The sequence below is a fragment of the Scleropages formosus genome, chromosome 8 (genome assembly GCF_900964775.1).
Source record: "Scleropages formosus chromosome 8, fSclFor1.1, whole genome shotgun sequence".
NCBI classification, from domain to species: Eukaryota; Metazoa; Chordata; class Actinopteri; order Osteoglossiformes; family Osteoglossidae; genus Scleropages; species Scleropages formosus.
In genome coordinates this window covers 1,368,889-1,395,336 of record NC_041813.1, presented here as the reverse complement: position 1 = coordinate 1,395,336, position 26,448 = coordinate 1,368,889, and the positions used below count along the sequence as shown (strand labels likewise).

Here is a 26,448-nt window from a genome sequence, read left to right as displayed (position 1 = left end):
GAAAAGAGATGTAAATTAGAAATGTATGGAACAGAAAGAGCAAATGAAGCAGCTAAATTTACTGAGATAACCAAGAGTCCGGATTACTCTTGCAGAGGAGAATGCAGAGTCTAGCCAAAAGGCAGCATAACCAGTAATCCAATATATTCTTTCATATCAGTGTTTGCACAGTCAAAATTTTAATGGCTCTCGTTATATTTTGCATATGTCTGTTGCTTGTCTACTGCGCAGCTCTAATTAGTTAATACAATTTCATGGTGGTATTTAGTGTTATCTTGCTCAATATGTAACAAGAAATTAAGCGTTTAAAACATAATTGCTATCAGGCTAATGTTCAGCATTGCTACTTGTGATCCAGGCTTTTTTATTCATTGTTGTCCTGTGAATTGGAACCCCATCAATCTCCGCAGTGATCAACACATTTCAACTTATTGCAGTCCTAGAAAAAAATCACTTTTCTGAACCTTTTTTTTTTTTTTTTTAACCTTGCTTAATTTGTAGATTTGCAGTCAATAAAGGAAAAACATAACTAAGAAAGAGTTTGCATTATCTACAGTCAGAGCAATTAATGGAAGCCCCACAAGCAATGCATTTTTAGCATCACCGCAAATGACTTGCTGCATTTTCAGTAATCAGTCTCAATATATTTAGCAAAGCTCCAATCAAAGGAATTGCAGTTCAAATGCATTCTGCTAAGCATGCTAATCTTCAACTTGAAGGGACTTTAAATCTTCTTTTCACGGTCACAGTGAATGTGGCATTTCGTCAGAGTGGTTTTTCCATCTCCACGGCTGGCCGTGTCCTCAGGGGCCAGGTAGGATTGGTGGCTGCAGTCTTCTCAGCTGTTTGTGGCATTGCTTCAAAAATAAAATAAACTAAAATGAAGTAAAATAAAATAAAATAAAATAAAATAAAAGGCTGACCTTTCAAAATTTGCCCCAGATACCTCCCTTCCTACTTCCTTTTGAAAAAAAATCACTTTTCAGCCAGGAGTGGATTATCTCCCATGCTGTGTCAGTGTTTGAAGGCAGTCCTGGTAATTCCGTGTCGGCAAACAGCTTCCTGGAGATCGGCATGCTCTGAATATGCATAACACTACCTGCCTGAGAACTGATTACAGTTAGCCCTTTTTTTCCTAAATTAACATTGAACTGCATTGACATGATTCACCTTCGAGAGAGAGGGTGTAATCACTGCAGTTCACTAATCGCGTTGTTTACCTGTTAGTTACCCTTGGGCTCCAGTGGTTATATTTAACTTAAAGCAATTAGTCACACGAGTGCACCGAATCCATTGCTACACTACCTATAAAATTCGAAAAACACAATAATATATAGACACGGTGAAAGGGCTTCATAAATACGTTAAAAGAATCCGAGTATTTGCATTTTATACATCTGCCTGAATTACTGTTGAAATAAAAGTTTCTTTAGTCTAGAAAAAGGTGTATTTCGTTTGTCAAGAGAAGACGTGAATATTTTGTACCGCTTGCGAAAACCAATGTGTTCGAAATATGAGAAATGTTTGAAGAACGGCGTTCCTGGAACAGCTCCTCACTTTGCTATCTGATTTAGGTCTAACATTTATCTGAAGGAAAACGTTCTCCGCGACCGAGGATGAAAGCCATACCTTCAGTCATGAGCTGTGGGATCTAAGATATTCTGTCTTTACACTGGTAAATGGTAATTATGTGTCAAGGCGAGAAAGGAGACTGGGCGACTCCTGCTACCTTTGAAAAGGTTTCACAGTGAGCCGAGGGCCTCCGGCATCTCGCACGCAGATCTATCTTGTCATTTATTAATAACTCTATCTCTCCTTTTTCGTACTGCACTCAGGGGGGAACTGGTGGCCTTAAGAGCGAGAGCTACAGAATGACAGGCTAAAAGTGACTCTCTGACTGAAGCGCGGTATTCGGCTATTAAACAAAGTTGGTTTCTTTAATATAACAAGGAGCGAGGTGCCGCTCGCCTTGTAATTACTGCTTTGTTCAAACAGGCGCCTGTGATGTATGGCCTGCAAAGGGAGCGCAGTAACCCAACAATTACAGCAGGATCAGGAATTAAACAGACAATTTGTAATGCTAATGACCACGGTGCTCGAGAGGAGCAGAATAATAATCGCAGGCTGAGGCCCGCAAGAAATCAATTTGAGCCTTCCGGGGGTCTCCGGTCAATGGGCGGTCGTCCCCTCTTCGCGCTCATCTCTTCTCGACAGCGATTCTCGCTTCCCGGGAATTCCGCACCGCCAGGACGCCAACTGGAGCTACGTTCACGCAGAAGAAGATTCCCGTGGAAGGATCTCGAAAGGTTATAATTTAGTTGGGATTTCACACCAAACCATTAGTCTCAATAATGTCTAGTGTTTGTAAAGTACTCCACTAAAATTAGACCAGTACAAATTTCAAGCAGCTGGTTTTCAAGATAAATTCCTTCTGCTACCTTAAGTCCATGGCAATTAAGTATTTTATATGATTAGATAATAATATCCTCTCAGGTTAAAGTAGTCTTTGTTATCTCTCAGGGGTTTTATGAGTCTGGAAACCAGGCTTGGAGTCAACCTACTGTAATTAAGATAGCGAATTATAACAGAATTCATGAGCTTTAATAAAACATATTCTTCAATATTTTTTGGGCCTAACAAAACTAAATGATTGGCCAGTCATGTAAAAAATATTTGATTTCATTTTAGGGGCCACTAATTTGTGAGGTATCAAAAACAGCATACCTGATAATTGCTTTGTAGGAAGTAATTTTTTTTTCTTTTAATTTGTGGTGTTGTGTAGAATTAAAAATGAGTTAAATGTTAAGCATCAGAACATAAAGCTGATTCTGAAAAAAATGAGTAACTGGTACAATAACTGATTAAGTACATTATAAATGGTTTGCAATAAAATAACAAAACATTTGCACTCCCACTGGAAGTTAAATTTGCTGTTAAATGAATTAATTTGATTAATTTGATTAAAATGAATTTAATTTCAAGTGAATTTGCCGGTACCAATACTACACCTTACAAATTGATGCAAAAATAGCAAAGTGTCTGTGCTTTAAGTGACTTAAATAGTATAAGAATTTAGAAAGCGTTTTGTGAGATATAATAATAGCATAATAGAACATAAATATGTGAGCTTAGGCCAACATCCCACATACTGTAGCAACCGTCATCAGACCCTGCGATGTGAGGGTCACGGGAACCCGCGTTGTGAGGTCATTGTTCTGTGCCCTTTCGGAGGGACTGGAAATCACAGTTTCCATCTACTTTTCTTGTCTTGGGTCCCTCACTAGAGGAGCACGCTTTACCTGTCACTCAGCACTAGAGAATTCCTCTCGTTTTGGAGACTTGCTGTTCTTGTAAAGTATTCCTACCTGTACATTTTTTATCATAATGTCTGCCGAATGAATTAATGCTTCTGCTTCCACAGGATATCTTCAACAAGGGTAAATGTCTACTCTTATGATTGACCTGTCTGTGTTCTTGAAGGGCATCCTGCTCTACCATGAGCACCAGGAGTCCACCTTTGATTTGACGAAGCTGCCCAGCCGGAGGTTTGAGGCCATGGATCACTATGAAAAGTGCTTCCTGGTCCTGAAGCTCAAGAGGGGCCTGGTGGAAATGGACTCACAGATGGACGATGCTGCCCAAAGACAGTGGAGGGCGGTACGTGTGGACCTGGTGGTTCCACCTATCACTCACTTTGCCTTTGCCCTTCTGGGCTGGACTGGCTCCAGGGTATGAATCTATACCGGCGTCTTCCTTACACCGATACAGAACATTTTCTAAACATATACAAATACCCTTGTGTTTACGAACCATCATGAAAGCCTAACAATGTTTCTGGCGTACGGAGGTGGGTTTTCACATTTTGATGAACGAAGAGGAGGGAATTTGAAGGCCTCGGTGGAAACTCATTCCATCACCGTGGAGCCACGATAGAAGCAGAGCTGAGTGTCAGCTGCATAACAGCAGGAAGAGAAACAGCAAGAGGATATTGCAGTGCCGGGAGATTTAATTAAAAAACCAAGAGCAGAGCCGACAGTGATTCCTGTAGGACCCCTAAAGATAAGTCCCATGGTGAGAGAAGATGCTCACCAGGCGACCTGACAAGATGTATGTGAGAGGTACAACTCACTCAGCTGAGGGCACCAAGAAAGGTTAGCACTAGTTAAAAGTGTCATATTGTACAGAAGGGTCCAGGAGATTGGGGAGAGAGGACAGAGAGGCTTCTGTAGGAGAATGGAGAGCCTTGGTAATATCTGTGTGTCGAGTTATGGCTCTGATGCTGGACGGCCGGTGACTCAAGAGTTTCTGAGACACGGGGAGGGAACTGATTTAGGGACTCGATTACTAGCAACTCAATAGGGTTTCAGAAAGAAAGACAAGAAGGAAAATTGCTCTGCACTTCTGAACATCTCTGGAGTCACAGATGGACAGATGGAAAAAAATGTAGGTCTTTGATAGGTGTAGATGGTTGTCAATCAGAGTCAGAGGCCAGAGAAAAGATGAGAGAACTGACACTGACCGGTTGGTGAGAACTGGTTTCTGGTTGTGTCCTTCGTCAAGGACGGTGGAATAATAACCAATCATAAGGGTGGATGTAGTGTGTGGGTTTGGTAGAGAGCAGTTCCTGTTGACTACCAGCATTTTACTGCAAACTTTACTACTGCAGAGGAGATTCCTAAGTGTAGTGTTGAGGCAGCTCTGGATTTACGATGCGGTAAATCAATAAATCGGTTCAGGTATTCACAGCACGGTTCCGTCACCCGCCAGAAAGACAACGCCTGGTCCGGAAAGTCAAAGGCCAGGGCCAGGTGGGGGCGGCTGAAGGAAGACAATAGACAGCTGTTTGCTTAGGCAGAGGCTGAGCTGTAAATATAGTCATTAAATTTTAACACTGGAAACCTTTCTCACACCTTTTTTGATGTGGAATGTTTTTATTTATAGTGGAATGTCTTCTTTGTTTACGTGGTGTTCAGTATTTATTGGTAAATGCATGTAACGCATTTCACAGTTTTGAAGTGATTTGTGCAAAAACAAGCCAGCGCTACTGCATCTTAACTGTCACCAATATAATATATTTGAAGACCCTTTTTTCATGCTCTGGTGCGACACCAAAAACGGGATAGAAGCACCGATAGAGCAGTTTGATCTGAGCTCAGGAAAATATTTGACTTTTCTCTCTACAATTTCAATATGTAACATCAGTCTCCTTCACGACTTGCCTTCCGGACAGTGAATCTGACGAAATAATGAGCATTTTCCGAACGCTGTACCTGCAGCTTTTAGCCCGGTAAAACAACGTGAATGTTTTTTGCCACCGTTTGCCAAATTCCTTGACTCGCATCACAAAAAGGTGAATCCTCTTCGAAAACAACGGACATTTTTCTGTTTTCAATATGCCTTTCTAGATTATAAGAAAAGACAAAGTTGTACCTCCTGATTTAAAGCCTTTAGCAAGCAGAAAAGGAGGAAAAGTGGAAAAACAAGGGAGAAAAGGCGGCGACATGGAAAATTTTGTAAGGCACCAGTCGGATGTCTTTCGAAAAAGATACGGGCGTGGGATGAAATGACTCTGTTTGCCCGCGTCAAGGACATCATGTCAAAGTGGTCTTTTGGGCGTGAGCAGTAATTGCGGTACATCCCTCTGTGCATGGGGGAGATATCCCACAATCCCCTGGGGCAGCGAGGGCACTGCTGGCTGGGTGACAGAGCCCGCGCGCTCCGATTCTATGATTAGATGTCAGACGCTCGTGAAGCCGTGCTGGGGGAACATGCGGAGGTGGTTGTGGGAGGAAAGCAGGGAGGCTGTTGTCTCGTGCTGTCTTGCTGGAAAGTTTGAGTCTGGATCCCCTGAGAGATCCCATCTGCTACTGTACATCCCACAGACTGATTGTCCCGGCACAGGAATCCTTCACACTGCATAAAAGAAGCATTCTTACAGTCTTGGAGCGGCATTTATAGACATCTTGTTGCATTATTTATGTGCTGCACAGTTGTCATTTACCACTTCTGTGCCTTTGCCACTTTATTTGTTCATTTCAGCTCATGGAAGATGAGTTAAAACGTACAAGGTCGCGGTGCGCAGATGCTCACCTCTACGCTGCTGTTACGTACGAAAGGCTGTAAGCAAAGCATCGGCCTGTACAACGCGGGAACAATAGGATAGAACTGAACAGTATGACACCGCAAGTGGAACGATTCATTGTGTCCCATTCAAGCAGCAGAAAGGGGATTTCAATAAACGTGAAAGGAGCTGGTATCTACATACATTTACACTATCAAACACGTAGGTGATTTTACACATTTTTATGCCAGGATATTTACTTAAGCAATTCAAAGCGAAAATTTAAGAGGAATTCCATTCATTGGAGTATAAACAGGTAAAGTTCACTGCACTAAATCTTATTTTGTATTGCTTTTATCCGTCAGCAAACGTTTTTAATGTACGTTGTGTCTGCTCTGCCACACTCTGAACGGTTATGTGTTATTGGCACCATATTTGGTCAAATGAGAAGACATACAGCTTCCCTCAGGCTTGTGTCCAGTGCTGCCAGGATAGTCTCCAGTTCACCGCAACCCTGATCGGGACAAGCGGTTATTGAAATTGGATGGGATGGATGGATGGATGGATGGATGGATGGATGGATTGGAAAATGTAAAACACATTTACCTCAGATGAATAATCTGGTTAAGTCTTGTTCTTCTGTACATGTTGTCTTGCTGCTGGTATTCAGCCTCTTCCTGCATTCAGTGAGATCTGCTTTAGTATTTTTTAAAAAGTGGGCTTTGAGATAAACTCTCCACGCATTTTATGTATATTATCTCCACTGAATGCAATCAAAAGAATCACTGGAACTGAGTTTTCTCTTTTTTAAGCTGTTAGTTATAGTCTCAGACATGCGAAGTGGGTGGACTATTTTAAGAATCTCATTTCAGTGTTGAACTTTTGAAGATTATCACCGACAAAAAAGAAAAACAAATTCATCCTGACACCAGGTTTCATTCTATTTAATTTCTCTTCTTGCTTTAGCAGTTTGAGCGAGACTTGAGAAGATTTGCCCAGCATGAACGGAAAATGCTGCTTGACAACCACGCTCTGTACGATAAGACCAAGGTAGGACTGAGTCTCACTCCTCTGTGTGCTTTGTGTCTTAATCAGTCCTCCAGATAAAGCCATTGCTCTGAGGGAGCGCATGCAAATTGCCTCTCACAAGCACCACGCGCTGTTTGTGCTTCATTATGGCACTCTTGAACACTTGTACTAGTTTCTCACCCATCTACCAATGACAATTACAGGACAGGACAGAACCTGTCCCGGAAGACCACAGTGTGTGTGTGTGTGTGTGTGTGCGTGCGTGCGTGTTGATTCCATATACACACTCAGCTGGGCCGCTTATTACCCATCTGAGCTTGTTTAAACTCCTCCTTCACTGCTCTGGTTGGTAAAGACAAGTGGAAATTCTGCACTGTGACCCGTTGGGACTCGGGTTGCAAGGTTGACCATGTATGGAACATCGGTGAGATACACGAAAGCCGAGTACAGCGTAAGGATCACAGTGCAGGTTAACAGTATGGAAAGTCTGTGTTGGGCTTATAACAGCAACACAGTTTCAATGTCCTCTGATTGACAATAATATTACAATAAAGGACGGGGGGCTCGGCATTTCAAGAACAACTCAACGTTGGCAGCTCATCTGTCCGCTATCGATAAGCGCTTCTGCAGTAGAGGGTAAAGGAGGTTCAGAGACTCTCTTGGAAGCACAGGGAGTGAGGCAGGGTGAACTGTGGGTACGCAACAGTGCACTGTGGGGCAGATCCCCCAGAGGAAACACACGCAAACATGGGGTTAACGCGCCAACTCTGCACAGGTTGAGCCTAATTTGAACTCATGTCCCAAGACACAACCCAGGAGCCTTGGGTACCTTCGCTACCTGCTCTGCTAACATGCCGCCCCCTAGAAAAGATATCTCAGGATGTTCAATATGTACGCTATGTCTAATGAGGCCATTCAAAGTGATTTAGAAATATTAACATTTTTTTAATTTGCTGTTCTTTGTGAGGGGGTGCGGTGGCGCAGTGGCGCAGTGGGTTGGACCGCGGTCCTGCTTTCCGGTGGGTCTGGGGTTCGAGTCCCGCTTGGGGTGCCTTGCGACGGACTGGCGTCCTCTCCTGGGTGTGTCCCCTCCCCTCCGGCCTTATGCCCTGTGTTACCGGGTTGGGCCCCGATTCCCTGCGACCCTGTATAGGACAAGCGGTTCCGAAAATGTGTGTGTGTGTGTTCTTTGTGAAGATTCGTGGATTCGGTTGTCTATAAATAATACAACCATATGTAATCTGACAGAAATGTAGATATATAATTTACACATTATCTACAGGTATTCACCAATTATTTACTTGAAAATGTGGCTTTGTGTAATTTTTTTAATTGCCACGTGAACATGAAGTCTGAAATTTGATGCAAAAAATAGTCGATAACTCCTCCTTAGTCAAAAGACAGGAAAAAGCAACCTGGAGTTACACAATCACATTATTTGTCAAGTATTTTATGACTTGCTTAATATCAGGGTAAATAGGAAGATTTAAGGCCACCGGTTTCCATGTACTGTTTATTCCTCTGGAAAAAGGGATAACTTGCTTTTTTCCATAATTTCTCATTTTCAAAGCTCCCACTGTCTTCTGCATTACACATTTAAATGTAATAATACTTAAAAAAAAAAAAAAAATTCAACCAAGGGCATCTGTCATTTTCTGCTTTATTCACAAGTGCTGACAGGACCTGGCTGTCTGCAGTGACATGACATCAAGCCTGACATTTGTTTTGCTCCGAGAGCCAAAATCTGTGCGATAATCCTTCCTGTCATTTGAGGGACAGCTGATAGCAGACAATGTCTACAGCTGCTGAGAGCTGAAATTGAATCATTTGGATTGCATGCTGAACTTTACCTGACACAAAGGTGGTCTAAAAGGACAGCGCTACACTGGACCCAGTAGTGGGGAACTGGGGGGGAGGAGGTGCGTGAATGGAAAAAATGCTTCATGTCTGTGTATTTTTCCTTTTCTTGTCACATGTACTTCATCTACGTACTGCTCAGTTCCAAGTAACAAAGCTCTCAAACTGATTTTTTGCGACTAGAGTAACAACAGAGTAAAGTCAGTTACTCTGTTTACACCAACTCAATACATGATGCAGAATTTTAGTGCAATGGCAGAGCTGGGGTATTGGGGTGACAGCGCAATAGGGGGGTTAGTGTTAGGTCAGCCTTCGGCTCATATACATATGGCATGCAGAAGTGATGAGGGGAGTTTTTGGGCAGGACCAGGGCAACCCTAGAGCGCAAGACGGGTCTCATGGATTTTTGGTGAGTTGACAGCCTGTCAAAACACGGTCCATGTTACCCGTCTACAAAGCAGTCAGGGTCACAGCCCCTAGCTCAGCTTCTTGACAGATGCCTGAGAGTCAAAAAAGTTTCTCTTCTTCTATCAAGCCTCAGACGCTGTTTATTCAAACGCAAGGGCATGAAGGCAACATGTGACAGCATTCCTCAGCGATGCACAGACCATAAGCTATTCGCATCAAGAGAGACACAGTATGCGGCGCCTTTGCAATATTCAAAGCTATCCTTTCTCTCCAAATCTTGAGATTAATGCTTTTTGTAGCTCGACCCTCCCCCAACACAAATCATCCATCCATTCTTTTCATTTGTTGGACTCAAGGTCAGCTAATTACTTACAAGGTTATTTTGTAATGGAATCCTTTAACATAGTGGCCTATTTGGAAGCTCACATTTACCATTAGAGATTTAATTAAGGTAATGAAGATCAATTAAGCCTCTTGGCTAAAGGGATGCTTTAACTTGCAAAGACCATTGAATCTGGCCGTCCATCGTCTGTCTCAGGACAAGACAAGTGGTCTCTGTCTCTATCTACCCATTTGTGGTCCGGATGAATTAATTGGACAAGTGTGAACATATGGTCACAGCTATGAAGATAATAGCACTTCTAAGAATTTTTTTTATTAAAAAAAAATTTTTAAAAAAAGAGTAATATATTTGTGTGATATTCATGGGAACATACTGAAAGGGAAAGGGGGTGCGGTGGCGCGGTGGCGCGGTGGGTTGGACCGGGTCCTGCTCTCTAGTGGGTCTGGGGTTCGAGTCCCGCTTGGGGTGCCTTGTGGCAGACTGGTGTCCTGTCCTGGGTGTGTCCCCTCCCCCTCCGGCCTTATGCCCTGTGTTACCGGATAGGCTCCTGTTCCCCATATGGGATGAGCGGTTCCGAAAATGTGCATGTGTGTGTATACTGAAAGTGACTGTGCAGCAATAAAGTGAATTTTTCTCACTTTATTTGCAGAGAATTTAAATTAATAACGCAATGCATTAAAGAAGAGGAATATCTTGCACGATGCAAGAAATAATATAAAAGAGTAACTGGCTTAATTTCGCAGAACAATATCTTCATTTCCTCTAACGGTATTGGCCTCAAGCAAAATATTGACTATGACAACACTTTTGAACCTGATACTACTCAACACAGCTCCCTACTATAATCATGTATTCTCTGAAGCTCAAGCTTTCCTTTTTTAAACTGAGTTTAATGTATTATTGCCAGGGTTCACAGTGTTTTAGGTCTTTGTCCCACCTGTCTGGGTTTTAAATGTGAAGGTAAACCATTGACAAGAGCGTCCTTTGCTGTACATCTCAAGGTATCTCATAATTAATATGTGTGGTGGGGTGATGAATGGGGAGCACGATGAAGCTCATCGGTTGCTGACATACAGTGTCCTCCCAGAGCAGAAGTGCTTCAGGACCTGTCCAACGGCACACACCAGGTTGGAGAAAAACTCACTTGCGTGTTACCCTTGAAACTTTCTGCGCGTGTGTGTGGTCTGCGTGTGCATGTGCGTGTGTGTGTGTTTCTACGAGCGTGTAGGCAGTGCCTCAGAGCAAAGCATAACATAATGATTAATGACACCCTGGTCTGGGTGGTTTAAGTCCTTGGTACCAACATGTGTCCTGACTGGGGCAGTTGCCTCTGCGAGAAAATTAATATTCTTTCACCTGCAGCCGTACTCCTTGTTCACTAGAGTTTCACAGCTCAGTTTCACAGTCATCGCTGAAAAAGCCATTAGTATGCTGCTTCAAATGGATGCACACACTATATTCGCACTATAGTACACTTTCTAAAGTTATGCCTTATGTCAAGAGCACGTAGAACTGTCTAGCATTTTCTCTTAAAATTAAATTTCTGCTTGATTACAACGTATTTTTCGTTTTACTCAATAATGCTCCGGTATTGACCTGTCCGGTTACGTACACCTGAGCGTGCGGCTTCATGTGCTTATTGGATAGTGCACAATGTTCAACATATTAAAACGTACCAAATGAATGAGCTAAGCTGACCGCTTGATTCAGAGATTTCTTCTCAGCTGGGTCATGGACCTCAATTAATCAGAGTCCGAAAGTGTATTGATAAAGCCGGCTGAAGGTCCTGTGTATTAAAAATCTACAGCATCATGTTTGAAAACTGACTATAAGTAAATTGTACTTTGTAAAACTTAATAAGCTTTTAATTTCACGGATTTTACCCAGGAGGCTGTGTTCACTGTTAGCATTAATACGGGCAACATGGTTATTAAATAGGTTCCTTCTCTCGTTCACTATTGCTCAAGAGGTAAAGGACCACTTGCTTTAGTTCATCGATCTCTTTAGTTTTTGCCATCACTTACTTCGTCATTTTAGTTGTATTGACTCGCTGTCATTCTGTCCATGGAGAGCAATCAGGTAGTGCTGATCAGTCAATGTTTCTCCATCGAGTGAGATGCCAACTGCTGCTCAATGAGTGACATTTAAAAGTTCACTGAGTCCTGAATTTACAAACGCAATCGGGAAAAACGGAAATGTACAACGCCGGAAGCCGTTCGAAACTCCGTTTAGCAGTGAACCCAACCAATATTTCACAAACGAAAAATACTTAATAACACAAACGTCCCTGCATTTTTTTACTGGTTTTATAAAAAAGAATACGTAAAAACAAACATTCTGGAAATTGTATGAGCAAAAAAAATGCATTTAGAAGTAAACTATGACAAATTTGCATCACAAGGACTCAGCTTATGCTGTTTCCATTTCTGTTCATCACAGATGTTTCCCACAAGAAGTACCACACAGGTGTATGTCAAGTGGCCCTGCTATGGTTTGCGCGGAGCAATTCCTTCATAGGAATTACTCATTTAAAATGTTCAGCTGTTTCGGTGAATAAAACAGCGGCTAAAAGCCACGCAGATGCTGCCTAAAGCAACAAGACAAAATTTATTGACCACTAAAGGATGCTGTGCGCCGATGGAGGCAAAAGCGTTCCAAAAAAATGCGCTTGTGTGTGCAAAAATGTATCTATAAATGTGTATTTGTCATAACTGAAAGATTTCTGATGTAAATAAGTGTATGCTAATCAGGTTAATCGTGAGAAAGGTCAAAAAGTTATTCGAAGAGCGGAGTGACGGTGCAGAATGACGGGGAAGGAAATAGTTCAGACTCTTTGTTGAACTGAGGAGACATGAAGATTATGCAGAAGAAAATGCATTTTGTTTCGGTGAAGTGTTTCACTCTTTAAGCAAATGGACTCTTAGGCTGTTTCCTGCTCAGATTGGATTTGTATGCCTGGACCACTTCTATTTCATCTGTTGGGAACAAACTTAGTCAGCTAATGAAATCTTTCTTCATTTGTAATTTTTTTGCATTAACAGATGCTTTATTGTGAAATTGTCTGTAAAAAACAAATAGTTTCTTAGTGTTCAACCATTTGTGCTGCTGAATTGAGGGTAAGAGTTCAAGTTCTCTACATTTCTCCTTTTTTGGGGTCTTATTTGTTTCCCTTGAATCTCGATAACGATTATACACTTATTTACATTTTCATTAAGGCAACGGCCTGAATTGCCTTTTCTTTCTTGCGCGAAAAGACAGGTTACTTTTGGGCCCAGATCCGTGAGCGGAATGCGCGCCCACCGTCCTGCTTAAATTCGCAGCGGGAAGTCTTTGGTGCGCTTACCTCCGACACGTTTCGCGGGGACAGACGGCTGGGCAACAGCAGCGCGATTCTCAGAGGTGCCGTTGAACCGTTTCCCTCTCTTCCCACCTTCCCCAGCTGGCAGCGATGAGGTCAAGGAAAAGTAGAATTGAAGTTAAAATGCATTCTGATGATTCCGGCACTCATGCTCGGTGCACCTGCGTGGCGACGAAGGCGGGCAGGGAGGAGAAAAAGGGACAAAGCCTCTGCATTGCACAATTCGGGAAACAATTTTCGGCGGAAGTCCGAGCTTCCATTTATTTTCAGGACCTTCAATTAGATTGAGTACACAGCTTATACGTTACTTTGCGCTACAGTGAAAGGTGTTGAAATCATATGGAAATATTCATAAAGAGAGCGCAGCTGAAGCCACCAAATCCCATCAGCATCGGAGCACAAAGGGCTAATGCGCTGCCCTCTATTTTCATATAAAGGAACTCGCTTATTTCTTTAGCGTCAAGGTTACAAATGTTGGCACCCACTAGGCTTTCAAAGTGAATGAGCTTCCTTCAGGCTCCGTTGCGCTGCTCTTTTCAGTAATCACAACCGGCTGTCTTCGATAGCTCTTCGGCCCACGGACGCCGGCTACTGTACGTGGGGGCTTCCTTTTATTTGCACCGTGGGTTCGATGGTCCGATGATCAGTCCAAGGCCAAGCAGGTCAAGCTCTCTCCCCTGGAGAAGGGGCCCCGAGAAGGACTGGGTCAGCCATGAAGGTGCACACATCTGCCTACAAGCGGTGCGTTTCCATCTGACGTCAAGTGCGCATCGTTGACTGAGACCCCACGAAACGGAAGGTTAAAAAAATTACCATAAGTTAATTACGACCAGATTAAAACCTGTTGAAGGCTACTGTTAGAGGAAAGTTTTCCGGAGGTTTTCCTTTGGATGATGAAGAAGAAAAGCACAAAAGCAAGTCTGTTGGATGTTATTTGTTTGTTCATTCGCTTAGCACTCGTTTATTTGTTTATTCGTTTAGCTAATGTTTTTCTCGAACAGAGTAGCTCACGATGTTAAGCCGCCTATAATTATTTACCCATTTATACAGCTGAGCAATTTAGTGCAAATAGCAGGCTCAAAGGCGTATAGCTGGGGGTCAAACGTGTAAAACCTCTGGATCCAAAGAGGCAACTTTAACCGGTATATTGGACTCTCGAGGCATTTGAAGATTCAGGACCAGGCAGTAAGTTTTGATTTTGGTTTCATACCTTATTTTCATCAAAATCTGTCATTGTTTACATTACTCCCTGGGCATATTATTTCATGACATAATTGGTGAACACACAAAGTATACCAAAACATATTTAAAATCAAAATTACAGCTGTTTTATTAATAGAATCTTAAAACACAATTTATGCCTATATTGTTAACAAATGGAACATCAAAACAGTTTAATGCCTTTAATGCTTTAATTCGTTTGCCTTGCTATCCGGGGGCGCAGTGGCGCAGCGGGTTTGGCTGGGTCCTGCTCTCGGGGGGGGGTCTGGGGTTCCAGTTCCGCTTGGGGTGCCCTGTGACAGACCGGCATCACGTCCTGGCTGCGTCTCCTCCCCCTCCAGCCGTACGGCCTGCGTTGCCGGGTTAGGCTTCAGCTCACCACGACCCTGTTTCAGACAGTGTGCGTGTGTGTGTGTGTGTGTGTGTGTGTGTGTGTGTGTGTGTGTGTGTGCGCGCCTTGCTATCGTTAATGTTAATAGCTAATGCACCTCATGTTCAGTATCCAAATAATGTATGTTACACTCTATAAATAATTGCACACACAGGTATGCAGGACCATTCTAAATAACACGGCAGTTTCAGACTGACCACGTTTATTTCCCTTTTTGGGAAATTCGGCATCAAATTGGAAACAATTATTCCTGTTGCATAGTTGAGTTTAAAGTGGTCTACAGCAAAACATCGGTGAACTTCCGAATGAGCGTCAGGCCCACACGAGCTAACAAGAGCCTACAGCCTCCGCTTCCTCTCGGGCTGTGGGGGACGGCAGGAAATGTCTGTCATTTATAATAAACATTGTTGCTCACCTCCGTCCTGCCCTCCAAAGGCTTCCCGCTACCCGAGGAGCTGTTAAGTGTGCTTCACTAAACTCTGTCCGGCGCCGTTCGGAGGCGGGAAGTGCGGCCCGTAAGGCACTGTCTCAACGACCCTGTACGTCACAACTCGTCCAGGACAGGATAACAAGGTCAGGACATCGGTAGCTCCCCTTTTTCCACACACAAGGTGGATAGTAAAACGTTCCTCCTCTTTTTCGGTCCATATTGGTTGAAAAAAGTCTTCCCCAATCACAGCGACCTATTTTCAACGTTCGGACTGAGCAGCGGAAAAGCTGACTTCGTGAACGGTTACTTCATGAAGGGTGGCACAGCGGTGCAGCAGGTAAAGAAAATGTCTCATGGACTGTGAGTTCACATATCCAGCACAGCATTTGTGGAGTTTCCCTGCTTCGGGTTCATGTTTGTCTGATGCTTTTTCTCCCAAAGCAACTCACAGCATTAAGTTACTGACAATTATTAGCCCATTTATACAGCTGGGTAATTTTAGGGTAAGTACCTTGCTCAAAGGTACTACATTTGGAGGGGGGGGGTGTGAACCTGCAACCTTTGGGTCCAAAGGCAGCACTTCGAGCCACTACACCAGGAGCTGCCCATAACTGTGTCCTCCCACAAACCAGAGAGATGCTTTTCTGTGTGTGTGTGTGTGTGTGTGTGTGTGTGTGTGTGTGTGTGTGTGTGTGTGTGTGTGTGTGTGTGATGACCATGTCATAGACTGATGTCCTTTCCAGTCGGTACCCTGCCTCATGCCCTATATATCAAGGATGGGCTCCAATGTCCTGAATAGCAATGCATATTTACACATAATGATTTTTTAAATGCTTTGACTATTCATAATTCATATGGTGAAAGGAAGCATTTATTCATAAATGAAATATGGCAGAATTTTATTTCTGAGACTTCTCTAATGAAACAATATGGACTTGTAGAGGTTCGTTCTCCGGAAGGGCGAGCGACACACGACTGACAGGAAGTGCTGAGAAATGTCTCTTGACACCCACCGAGCACATTTTCAGGTGTGGCAAGAATTCCGGAGTGATTTCAATTCAGGAAGTGAAAGTAATATTCATGTGATGCGAATTTATTAGTATTGCTTTTCTTTGAAATAAAGGAAGAAGCTCATGCTTATTTGAGATGTTTCACATAAGAAAGACAAACAACCGGCGAAGTGTAGGGAAGCCGTCACGTTGCTCTGACCGAGTCACGCAGGATTGCTTTCTCTCCAGGCTGATTAGAGATACGATCTGCCTGCAAAATACAATTGTTTACTCTGGAGGCTGTTGCTCCATTTCAGAGTGAAACCGGTTTTAAGGCAAGCTGTGAAAAATGACCTTCTCGTAAAATAAAAACACTAAGCTCAGATAACACGTCTGCGATTCAGAGTTTAGACACCTGCTATGCCCATACTTGTACGCCTCTTGAAAACCTATTATGTGTGGTGCCTTTTATTGCCTGTCACCTTGAACAAGAGCTATAAATCCAGGCCGCGGTCCCTTCTACTAGGTAACAATGTAAATATAGATTTTAATTTCAGGCTATAATAATTTTGTGATTGGGCTGTATTCCATGGAGGATTGGGAAACAATTAATGTAGGTGCAATATAAATTATAGGAGACAGAGAGAAAGGTCATTAATGTAAAATCTATGTTGTTAAATTAAAGAATTGTGGGCAGAGAGAGCTGCTGGTCTGCGGTGGAGCCGTGCCGAACGATCCGGCGAAGTCGGCTCCGCGACGAAGCCATCGGCTCACGTAGACGTTATTTCCCAGAGTTCAGTGGAGAAAGCTCGTGGATGTGCAGGGCTATTCGGCGTGCCTCTCGTGCACAATCTGAATGCAGTCATGCGAGGTCAGACTGACAATGTTCAGCTGACAGGATGTAGCTTTGCATGGACGGAAGAATGTGGCAGTAAGGTATGTGTGAAAATGTGCTTTTGAATCGATAAGCTGAAAATAGAATTATATTTAGGATCGCCCTCTGAATATGTTGCTTTATTTCAGTGTGGGCATGAATGTGGAATTTGTGGACGTGTGTGTGTGTGTGTGTGTGTGTGTGTGTGTGTTTCGGCCACAGGTCTTCCTCAGCATGTGCAAATATTAGTGCAGCATGCAAATAACTAAAAGACATGCAATATCATGCGACCCATAATTACATGTAACAATGAAGATCATCCTCTATAAAAAGAACCAGGAAACACTGATACAACTATTCTTGAACTTTCAAAATTGGTGGGGTGGCAGTTTTCTAATTTGAGTCTACAAGCTCAAAGTGAATACGCTGTGAACAGATCACACCTTTGCTGTGTGGCACAATTAAAGTACAAAACCCTTGTCAAGGGCACAGCATCTTGTAGGATCTGACCCTACAACCTTCTGGCTGAAAGTAAAGTTCTGTAATGACTTCTTCCCAAGATCTTTCCCCAGTAACCCTGCGAACTGCGGTCTAGAAACAAAATAAACGAGTGAGAGCAGGAAAGATGCTCCCGGGCTTTCAACTATAGAGACGCAAAAGGGACAAAAGAGACAACTCTGGTTTTCGTATATCTATGTCATGTCTATGTTGAAAGGTTTCCTTGATGTAGGAGATGCAGGTCCCTTGTATCTCTCGCCATCCTTTTCCCCACCATTCCTCACTGGTGGGCTGCTGCCATGCAACTGGCAAAGCCCATTATCACACATCTCACAGGAAACTATTCTTGGAATCTATCATTTAAAGAGCTCTCTGTTAGTCAGATAGAATTAAAGGCCAAGCTATTGTCACCAAATCAAACCCAGCAATCTAGTCCTTTGGAAAAGGAGGGGAATTAGAGCATTGAGCACTTAAAGGAGGACACATTAAAAAGAGAGTATGGAGAAGAAAAGCTCCGCTGTGCATCAGCTGTACCCGGGGGCTGCAAATGTATTTGTTAAGTTATAGCAGCTTCCAGACATGGACAAGTAAACAATCAGAGCACCTTAGTCACGCCGCTCACACAGCTGCCATCATAACGAAACACATGACTGTTGCGACTGACAGAATTTAATATTCAAATGTATAAATAATCAGCTATTTAAGTCCCTCCAGATAAAGTGGTCTCCTAAGCAACCACAAAAAAAAAAAAAAAAACAGTTTAATTTTAATCCCCCCACTCAAGAGTTGGTTGATATGCTCAAGACTTTGGAAGGTGAAATTGATATCTTGTTGATTCCACAACCTACAGTCAATGACAATGAAGAAAATCCATGTCATCGTTATCTTTGATGTTAAGACCTTACACTTTAGGAGTAGGAGTCACAACTGCGCTCCAGTTAATCCTGGCGAGGATACAGTTTCCAGACTGACAGAGGGGACTCGCCATAATCTGCCTGCTTTAATTGCTATTATAGTTAGTATCTGTTCTTATTTTAGAGACGTGTGTGTGTGTGTGTGTGTGAGACCTGTCCAATGTCGCACAGTGTTCCTATTGTGAGTTCAGCCATGTACTCGGTGCTGCTGACTGGATAAACACCCAGTCTCCTCTTGTCAGATTCAGAAACCTGGCTAAAACAAATTAGTGTGTTTATTCAGATTTAACTGGGTAGGTAAATAGAATTATGCAGCATCTGTCTCTCCAGCAAGTGGCCTATAATTTTATTGCAAAATGATGGAGCAGCATTTTTATAATGAGATTTAACTAGAGACTTCAAACTGTACAACCTAATTAGGAACTGTTGATTGCTGCAGACTTTTTTATTATTGGAGTTACAGAATGGAGACAGACTCATTTTTAGCCACTTAAATCTGTCATGCATCACAGTCACGAACACACACGTGAACGCACGATGCGTCCGATGGTTTTCTTAAAACGGATCAGACTCGGAGTTCCCTGTTTTAAGTTGCAGTTGCACAAATTTGCAAATAAGTGCGTGAAGTTGACATTGCACTGTGTATTAAACTTCCTGGTTCAGAACAAACGGAGAAATGGGGAGGAAAATAGAAATACTCAATGTTAAAAAGTTGTTCAATAATTCATTAATTACCGAAGAGCTGTTCTTTTTCTGGATCGTTCTTTGAAGAGCTGCAAAGCAGCGGCTTTCATCATCACACCTAAAGCGCTAAAGGATGCTTGTCTTCACTTCATCAGTATCTGCACTCATATCTCTGCTTCATTTCAGGCATGACAACTTTTGTGTGCCTAAAGCGTCCGTGCTTTCAATAGGTCGCTAAAACTTAAGGTTCTGTGCATTATATGGTTGTGTGACACTTTCTGCTGCTGAATGAGATGATGTGCTTTCAGAGTGTCTAGGAGTGGAATTTACGCAACCTGCAAAGAAAGAATTGCCTTCACTTTTGCATTTTAAGCAGTTTTCTCGTTTATTCTGCGTTTAAATTCATGTATTTGCTAGATGCTGATGTAACAGATTTAGATACATACTGTAAATACGATGTTGAATATCTCCATGTTACACTACATTTTTTCAAACTGATATTGCTACTGATTGATTTCTTCTGGAATCATTTCTACGCAGAAAGCCGAGAAGTTGAGAGTTTCACAGATGCAACGTTACAGTTTTTGCAGCAAAGCTTCTTTGCATCAGCTTAAAAGAAGCAGCGTTCAGCAGTCATATATTTTACTTATATTTACAGAATAAATGCAGAAACGTGTCTGAAAGATGATTTTTGTCCCAAAAAAAATTAATGTATTAGAATTTTTAAACAAATATTCTACAGAGGTTCGAGGTACTTACTTTTAGAATTTGGAAAGCATGCTAGATGAGGAGGAATAAAGTAAAGTTAGCATCATGCATGGAATGATCAAAAAGGTTTATGAACCTTACTGCAACTGCTGAATTAATTATTGAAGGATCAGTTCTCTGCCTCTGAGTTTCCCAACAGGCTGCAGGGATGTGTGGGAGCATATAAACAGAGAAAGGCCTAATTGCCTCTTACTATTCTGCTGTTGTAAGCCCTTTCCAGGTGCCGCAATAAAGACAGATTAACACGGAGACAATAAAAAAGTATCATTCAATTAATCATTTCCCTCGTAATAAACAGTTTTCACCTTGTAATAAAAAAAATCCTTAAAACAGAAAAGCTGTTTACCATGCGCAATAAAACGTTTTAAGCAGCCGGTCGCAGCCCAAATTTATCATGCTTAGTTTCGCAGCACTTGTCAGGCACCTTGCTAACGGGGAACCGTCAGGCGGAGGAACGTTGAGTTGTGGATGTTTATCGCGTTTCGCCTAACCCTGCGCTATTTCTTTCTTTATTTATTTATTTATTACCGATCCGTAGACACGTTCATTCTGGTGGGGCCTGCAGTTCACTTAGGCAGTAAAGAAGCTTTTCCAGGGCACTGTAAGTGATGCTGCTCATTTCAAGAAATGGGACTAAGATACATCAGTCCTGGCTTTTTAAAGGGTTGAACCTGGTAGTGTAACACTTAGGACTCTCTCCTTACCTTTCAAACCGTGTTGCTTCAAACTTTTCTCCTTATGTTGTTTGCTTGATCAAGGTATTTAGCCTGGAGTGATGTTGAGATGTAGAGATGAACACTCACAGCGGTTCCTGATCTTGGCAAGTGAGCGCATACTCTTACCTTCAAGTGGGAACAGAATGACGAACAGAACTGAATGATGAAGGTCCGGAAAAGACAGCTAACGATTTAATAGTTTCGTCATCAAGCTGTAGATGCATCAGTATGGAGAGGAAATACACACCACGCACAGAGCTGAGCGCCAGGGTTCAGATTTGGCTCAGCTCTGTGTGTGGTGTGTATTTCGCTCCGTTCTCCTATGTGAACTGGAGACTGAAAAGCCTTCAGTGCGTGTTGCTCCGGGTGTTTATGTGAGTGTGACATAACAGAGTATAATTGTTCCAGAAGTTACAGAAAACCCATGGTAGATGTTCAGGATGTATGACTTAAAATGAGGTGAAAAATGCAACGGTTAGGATTAGGGTTAGGGTCTTAAAGATGTCATGTTTACGTTGTTATGTCATGTAAACGCTGAGAGAACATGAATGTGTGCATGAGCGTGACTGTGCCGGTGTGTACGCAGAGAGAAAGGAACGTTCTCTGCAAGTTGTTTGGTGCCTGAATTGTTGGCGTAATTTCATTCCTACTCTAAAAAGTCTTCCATGTTGAAAATATCTGCTGAACCCCTTGTCGCTCCTCCTGGCGAGAGCCATGGCGCTGCTGCAAAGGATAATTAAAAACATAAAACTTGTTCTTTCTGCCTGACAACTCCTGAACCTGACACTCTGGTAATATTAAAACTTGAACCCTTTGGAGCAAAAATGCACAAGTGTAAATTCTGGCTGGATTATAACCACAGGAACAACATGACAAAATTAGACACTAGTTGCATGGTTACAATTCCTTGGGGATCAGGACAAAACTACCCAAGACTTATTTAGTTTTACTGCAGCTGAGTGTAGAAAAGTGAACACAGAACATGAAACACAGTGAAATTTAGAAACGGAGAATCCGTGTGTGCATTAAATGAATGGGGTGTTAAAAACGTTCCCCGTCTTTACAGTAGCACAAATACCACACGCCTGTAAATATATTTATTGTTCAACAGCTTTCAATGAGAGCTGCTACATACAAAATTGAACCAATGATTATGAAACAAGGAAAACTTTGTTGTCACTTCCAGGATCATCAGCATCCTTGAACAAACTGTCCATTCAGTCGCCAACCGCTGAATTAGAGCAAAAGGCACTTTTTGCCAGTATTATGTACAGCAGCTCACCAATCCCCAATTATCAAATGAGACTCATACCAAAAAAGTAAATGCACTCATTTGTTTTATTTATTTAGTGTGTTGCACCATGTTCTCCGAAGAAACGACATTTCGTTCCACCGTACACAAGCTGTATAGAGGAATGACAATTAAAAACAACTTGAACGTGAACTTGTTTTTCTTTCACTTAAAAGAGACCTCGTGAGTGTCTCCAGAAACAAACGGCCAGGGCTCTCACTGAAAGACGTGTGTATGAAGGTCCACGATTTCTGTGTGGGGATGAGGGACTGCGGTCCCAGACCCTGCAGAGAAGGTCAGCACATGAGGCTGTGTTGATCTACATTCACCACGTGGTATTAATAACCTGCTCATTAAGGGTCGACGGCTCAGGAGGGATTGCTGAGGGTGGAGGCAGGAAGCTGCGAAAGTGTCACTCTAGCTGGAGTGAAAGTGGAGATCACCAGCAGGACTCAGAGGGACTGGGGCTTGTGATGGCAGTGCTGGGGCAGATGGAGCATGAGGTGGGAGTGGGAATGAAACACTTGAGCGGGAGGTGACCCTCGCCGGGTGTTACGAAGGCTGGCGCTCCCTCCGAGCCTTCTGTGGACAAACACGGGTGATAGATGAGGGCCGCCCTTGGCGGAACCTACTGGATGCCGCATCGAGCCGGCCTCTTGGATTCTACCTCTTAGACCTACTTTCTGTTCCAACTGGGACACAGATGTTGTACCCTCAAGCAATCTGTGAACTGCTCTAACAAACAAATACCTGTTGGAGTCTGCAAGGGGAACCTGTGAGCCTCGAGAGGGGCCCTTCTATAGAAATGTTTGCTGGACAAATACAATGTTGAGGGTTTTTACAAGTCTTACTTTTGTCTGAAGCTGGACAAAAATCCCTTATTTGGCTACCCAGAGTCTGTAAAACGCTCCTGCACTTCTGCACATCCTGGGGTCACACAGAGGCATCTCATTGCCACATCCCTCAGCCAGAATGTACGTAAATAGGTGAAATGAGCTCTTTTTAAAGGATGCCTTCTGTGCTCTTTGTTGTCAGACACCTTTGATAGTGGACAAAATCAAAATGCATTTGACAAGTTCAGCAGTTTTTTTTTCCTGCCTCCACTCTATAATGTGTGTCACTGATCCATGGAAAGGGTCAATTACTTCCATTTAATTACATCCCAATTTGATGAGCCTGTTATTGCAAGAAAAAAACAGAAAGGAGGGCATGATTTTCATCTCCACAAAGGTCCCTAAGTGGCGAAATTCTTCTCTGTTGGGGGTAATCACATTTTTATTAATATTCATTCTCTGACCATTGCCTTGAGTTTTTATCACTCAAGACAAAAGCAAAAAAAAGAAAGAAAAAGGGTCGAGGGGCATTTATACAAGAAAGGGCTGCCCTGGCCAATTTTCCCAGCATGCTGCACCGGCTGCCCATCGGACCGGGCCGCTGTGTTCTTTCCTGCCTTTATTTGCATTGTAAATAACAGACCCGCAAGGCGGGAGAGGTGCCTTGAAATGTGTTTTCTTTATTTTTTTGTAACAGCTGAGCTTGCGCACCGAGCAAACCCCAGCACACTTCTGTCTTCGTTTTATTTATTTTGCTTGTCAGTTCTGTTTGCCATTTATTTATGTTTTACATGTCAGAGCTGCTTTAGCTTCGAAGGTTTTCTGAGGATGAGCGCTCCTTCTTAGCCATTCTTCTGCGCCCAGTGGGCTTCGCTCACACTCAGCACATGAAGACAGCCATAGATGTTCCCTGTCTCAAGTATATTGTTTTCTTCTGATGAAAGAGAAAGTTCAAATGGCAGCGCTAGAAAAGACTGGGAACGGACTGACTGGATGGAAAAAATATCGATCTGCATTATTCTTTCATGCATTGCATTAGCATGACTCGAAAAGATTGAGAACACGGAGCTCTCCAGTAGCTCACGGTCCTGTGAGACGTCTTCAGACATGCTGAGGGGTTCTCACTTTTCATGATGACACGAAACTCCTCGATTGTGTTTCGAGCGCATGGTGTCGACTATCAGTCCTCCGTGAGAGACTGCCTTGAACGAAGGGCTCCCAGGATCCACTTCACGTGGTTGCGATGACAAGAGAGTGAGTCCTTTTGTTGCGCAAGCCATCTGACGCTGTGTGCTCATATTGTGCCTCACCCGAATGACACAAAACGAGCCCGAAAGATTCAGGAACCTTTAATTTTTATTTTTTTCCTTTTAGTTTTTGCAGGCTTACAGTTTCATGTATATATTTAACTTGAGCAAATAGGTACCTTTACCTAACAGCAGGTCCTCTTCCAAAGCATGACGCTACCAAACTTCAGGTGCAAAACACGCACCCTTGTGCTACCTGCTGCCCCAAGTCACTCTGGAAATGAGATGTAGGATGTGTGCAAATTTGGGTCTGAATCGCCTGTAAATGTGGATACAAAAGGGGAAAACAAAATTTCACAGGGTGTCTGCACTACCTGCATTGTCCGTGTATTAGTGAAATATGTATTTATAAACACGAAAATATACATTTTCATTAAAGCACAGGTTTTTTTTTTTCTCAAATATTAGAATATCTAAATACATGAGTTGAATTATACACTCATATTTATCTGTGCGTGACATCATGGGATTGAATCAACAACCATACGACTGAGTTGGCATTCTTTAAATCTATTCATGACTGCAGATGATTAATTATGACTGCTTTTTTTCTTCTGTTCAGTTTTGTTGTTTGTTTGTTGTTTCCCCAGAAAGTCTTCCTGTCGGCAAAGACTGAAGAGGAAATATTTGCTCAACTGGGTCTTGAATACATTCCACCCTGGGAAAGAAATGCGTAACTACTTAAGCAGTTTTGTTTGTTTATTTTCTTTTCATGATTTTTTAAAAATAGTTTATTACATTTTCTGTTATCACTGATTTCTGGAGAGATTGCATTTACATATCAAATGAATAGGATTATTGGTAAATGCAAACATAAAGCAATGTACTGGCTTTCACAAATTTCTTCCTTTGTGTGGCACAGAAAATGCAAAAGTACTATAATATAACCACGTGACTGAATCTGCAAACCCCGGGCAGCAGTTTCGTCTAAATCTGAACCAGTGAACACGGCAGTTCGGCAACCTATGATTTCGTCATCTTTCAGCCCTACGGTCAAATGTAATTGTTAGGACGACCGATTTTTCAGCATTTTCACGTCCGGAAATCTCACAATATAGAATTTCTCTGAGATATTCGTCATTAAAATGGGTTGAGATATGGGTGGGAGCAGCAGCCGACCTGTGACCATCTGGACGGAGGCGTGAACAGCTGGAGATTCATCTGAGGCTTTTCTTTCCTCTCTGCTCACAATGGTGGTGTGTGTTCGTCTCAGCAGCACCCTGTTCCCCATCAAGTCCCCTTTCCGTTCTTTTGTTCCATCACACCTGCCGGACCACCCAGTGCTGCATGATGCTTCAGAAAGATCATGATGGATCACCTGAGTCTCAGCCTTCTTATGAATTGCTCTATTAAAAGATTGTTAAATGGAGCAGGTCAAGAGCTTTGAGGACATTGCCAGGGAAATCCTTTCCTTTCCTTTCCTTTCCTTTCCTTCTCCGGCTCCAGGCCCAGACTCACAAGGATCTTGAGACACTATGTCTCTTCGGAACCGGAAGGGAGGCTCTCAGCATACAGCCAGGTTAGGGTTAAGGTTAGCAAACCCACTTCAGAGGTTCATCAATCAGTGATATCAAGAATTTTCCAATGATACCTTGCTTGCAAGCTAAGCTTAATTTGACATTTTCAAGCACCTTTGTTAGCATTACATGCAGTATAGATAGCAGATTCAGCTCTGAAACCCATAACTCAGCTAATTTTCCATCTAGGCTTTGTGATAATATTTTTAGAACAATGTGTTATCATGTCAGCAAGAAATGCATTATGCTACAGTGGTAGTAATAGTTGTATAATACATTACTGAGCAAAGTGATTTCTTACTGAGATTCAGTTTTTGCATGCAAATTATTAATACTCCTCGCAATTTTGTTCCATTTGCAATGAAAGATTAAATTAATCTACGCAACTGTCTCTTCACTTTACCGCCTGAGAATGCAGCATTAATTTTTATGACTCAGTGTTCAATCCACTCAAAACTCAATAAACAAAGTTTCACAAAACAATATACGGTATCAAAACCTTTAATCGGCTGTTTGCAGAAAAATAAGAGAACACAATGTTAAATGTAGCCTTCAATTAAAGTGAAACCTTGTCAAATAATTGCTGCCTATTGTGCTTCGGCAGCGGGTGTTTGACTAGCGAAATTATTGAGAAGCACCAGCATGTCGACTCAGTGATAAAAAATAAAATGCTGCATGGAGCAGCGGTCAGCGTTACCCGGTCAACCACGGCTCAGCAAGCTGAAATGTTCAGCTGGAAAAACCATCCTGTTGCTTGTCTTCAGTTGTTCATTGCAGTCTCTCTCAGCCACTAATTAGGTTCCCTAATGGCATTAATTACTGTTTCTATTTTAAAGAAAACACTCCCTCGTATTATCTTACTACCCTTACATCCCATCTGTCTGACAAACTGAAACTGACTTGTAAATTTTAGGAAGTCTGCGAGTCCGACAGGCAAATTAGCGGGATTCCATTATTAT

General features: G+C 42.5%; 1 protein-coding gene across 1 annotated transcript in view; it reads left to right on the top strand.

Moving 5' to 3' along the window:
- The window catches only part of dntt (deoxynucleotidyltransferase, terminal), a 65,482-nt gene extending 40,833 nt beyond the window's left edge, over positions 1-24,649 (top strand). Inside the window, exons 9-11 of the mRNA XM_018738056.2 lie at positions 3,481-3,729; positions 7,028-7,111; positions 24,563-24,649. Of these exons, the coding sequence (XP_018593572.1) occupies positions 3,481-3,729; positions 7,028-7,111; positions 24,563-24,649 (420 nt within the window). The remainder of the gene's footprint in view (positions 1-3,480; positions 3,730-7,027; positions 7,112-24,562) is intronic.
- The last annotated feature ends 1,799 nt before the right edge of the window (positions 24,650-26,448 follow it).